Consider the following 1095-nt stretch of genomic DNA (forward strand, 5'->3'; position numbering starts at 1 on the left):
AAAGATCTACACCTAGCCTTCTCGGACAAAGGCGAAAAATCTCGGAGGGCCCGTGTGCAAGTTGCGCACGTTAAAGATCCCTTGGTGGTCTAAAATTGATAAGAGTAGGCTTCGGCCGCCACCCGGGCAAATTCAAAATTTCCTACCAACTGAAAATATAAGGTGTGTCCTGCGCGCTCATATAACCGTATGCAGTTGTGAGCGCCGTAAAACACTTTACAAAAAATCCTGCTCCTGGTATATCCTTACAGGCCTGAAAGGGCCATCAAACCTATACACAAACACTGACCATAAATGTTTATTCAAATTGTTCTATAAAGTTGTGGTTTTTTAACTAGTTAAAAAAAACATCCAGAAAACCTGCCTGAACAAAAACAAAAACAAAACAAAACAAAAAAAGGAAAAGAAAAAGCTAGAAAGATGAGTAAAGTGTAAAGTAGACTTCACGACTCACAGTGCTTGGTGACAACTTTTCCAAAGTCGATGACGTTCAGCGTCCACTTCTTGGTGTCCTTCAGGTAGCCCCAGACGCTGATGGTCAAGGATTTGCCGCCCGGCTCAGTCAGAAGGCCAGTGAATCTGGAGGGAGAGAAAAAAATTCAAAACACTTACTCACGTTTTACTGAAAGGCTACTACATATGTGCGAGATCTAAAGCACAGAACAAAAACAACAACAGAAACAACAACCACAAAACCAGCGACTGCTACCACAATAGCAATAGCAGCAACAACAACAATATATAATATAACGACAACAAAAGCATTGCAACAACAATATTTGTTTGTTTTAGTAGGACGTTTTACGGCGCTCGCAACTGCATAAGGTCATATGAGCGCCAGAAGATTAGAGGTGTTACAGGAGAGTAACAAAGGGGGATAAGGACGACAAAGAAGCAAACCACACCAGAGCACCCCCCAACCACCCATCAACAACAATAGCCTTTGCAGCAACAACAACAATAATAATAATAATAATAATAATAATTATAATAATAACAATAATAGATAGCATTTGTATAGCGCATATCCCTGCTCAACAGCAGGCTCTATGCGCTTTACACTATATTATTACCCCAGCAGACCATAGAACACTC

At 40.7% G+C, this 1095-nt stretch overlaps 1 protein-coding gene across 1 annotated transcript in view; it reads right to left on the reverse strand.

Moving 5' to 3' along the window:
- Positions 1 to 443: 443 nt before the first annotated feature.
- The window catches only part of LOC101860057 (sortilin), a gene marked incomplete in the record, with an annotated part of 30054 nt that continues 29402 nt past the window's right edge, over positions 444 to 1095 (reverse strand). The window contains 1 exon segment of the mRNA XM_013089651.2: positions 444 to 579. Coding sequence (XP_012945105.2) covers positions 444 to 579 — 136 coding nt within the window.

The sequence above is a fragment of the Aplysia californica genome, unplaced genomic scaffold (genome assembly GCF_000002075.1).
Source record: "Aplysia californica isolate F4 #8 unplaced genomic scaffold, AplCal3.0 scaffold01008, whole genome shotgun sequence".
Lineage (NCBI taxonomy): Eukaryota > Metazoa > Mollusca > Gastropoda > Aplysiida > Aplysiidae > Aplysia > Aplysia californica.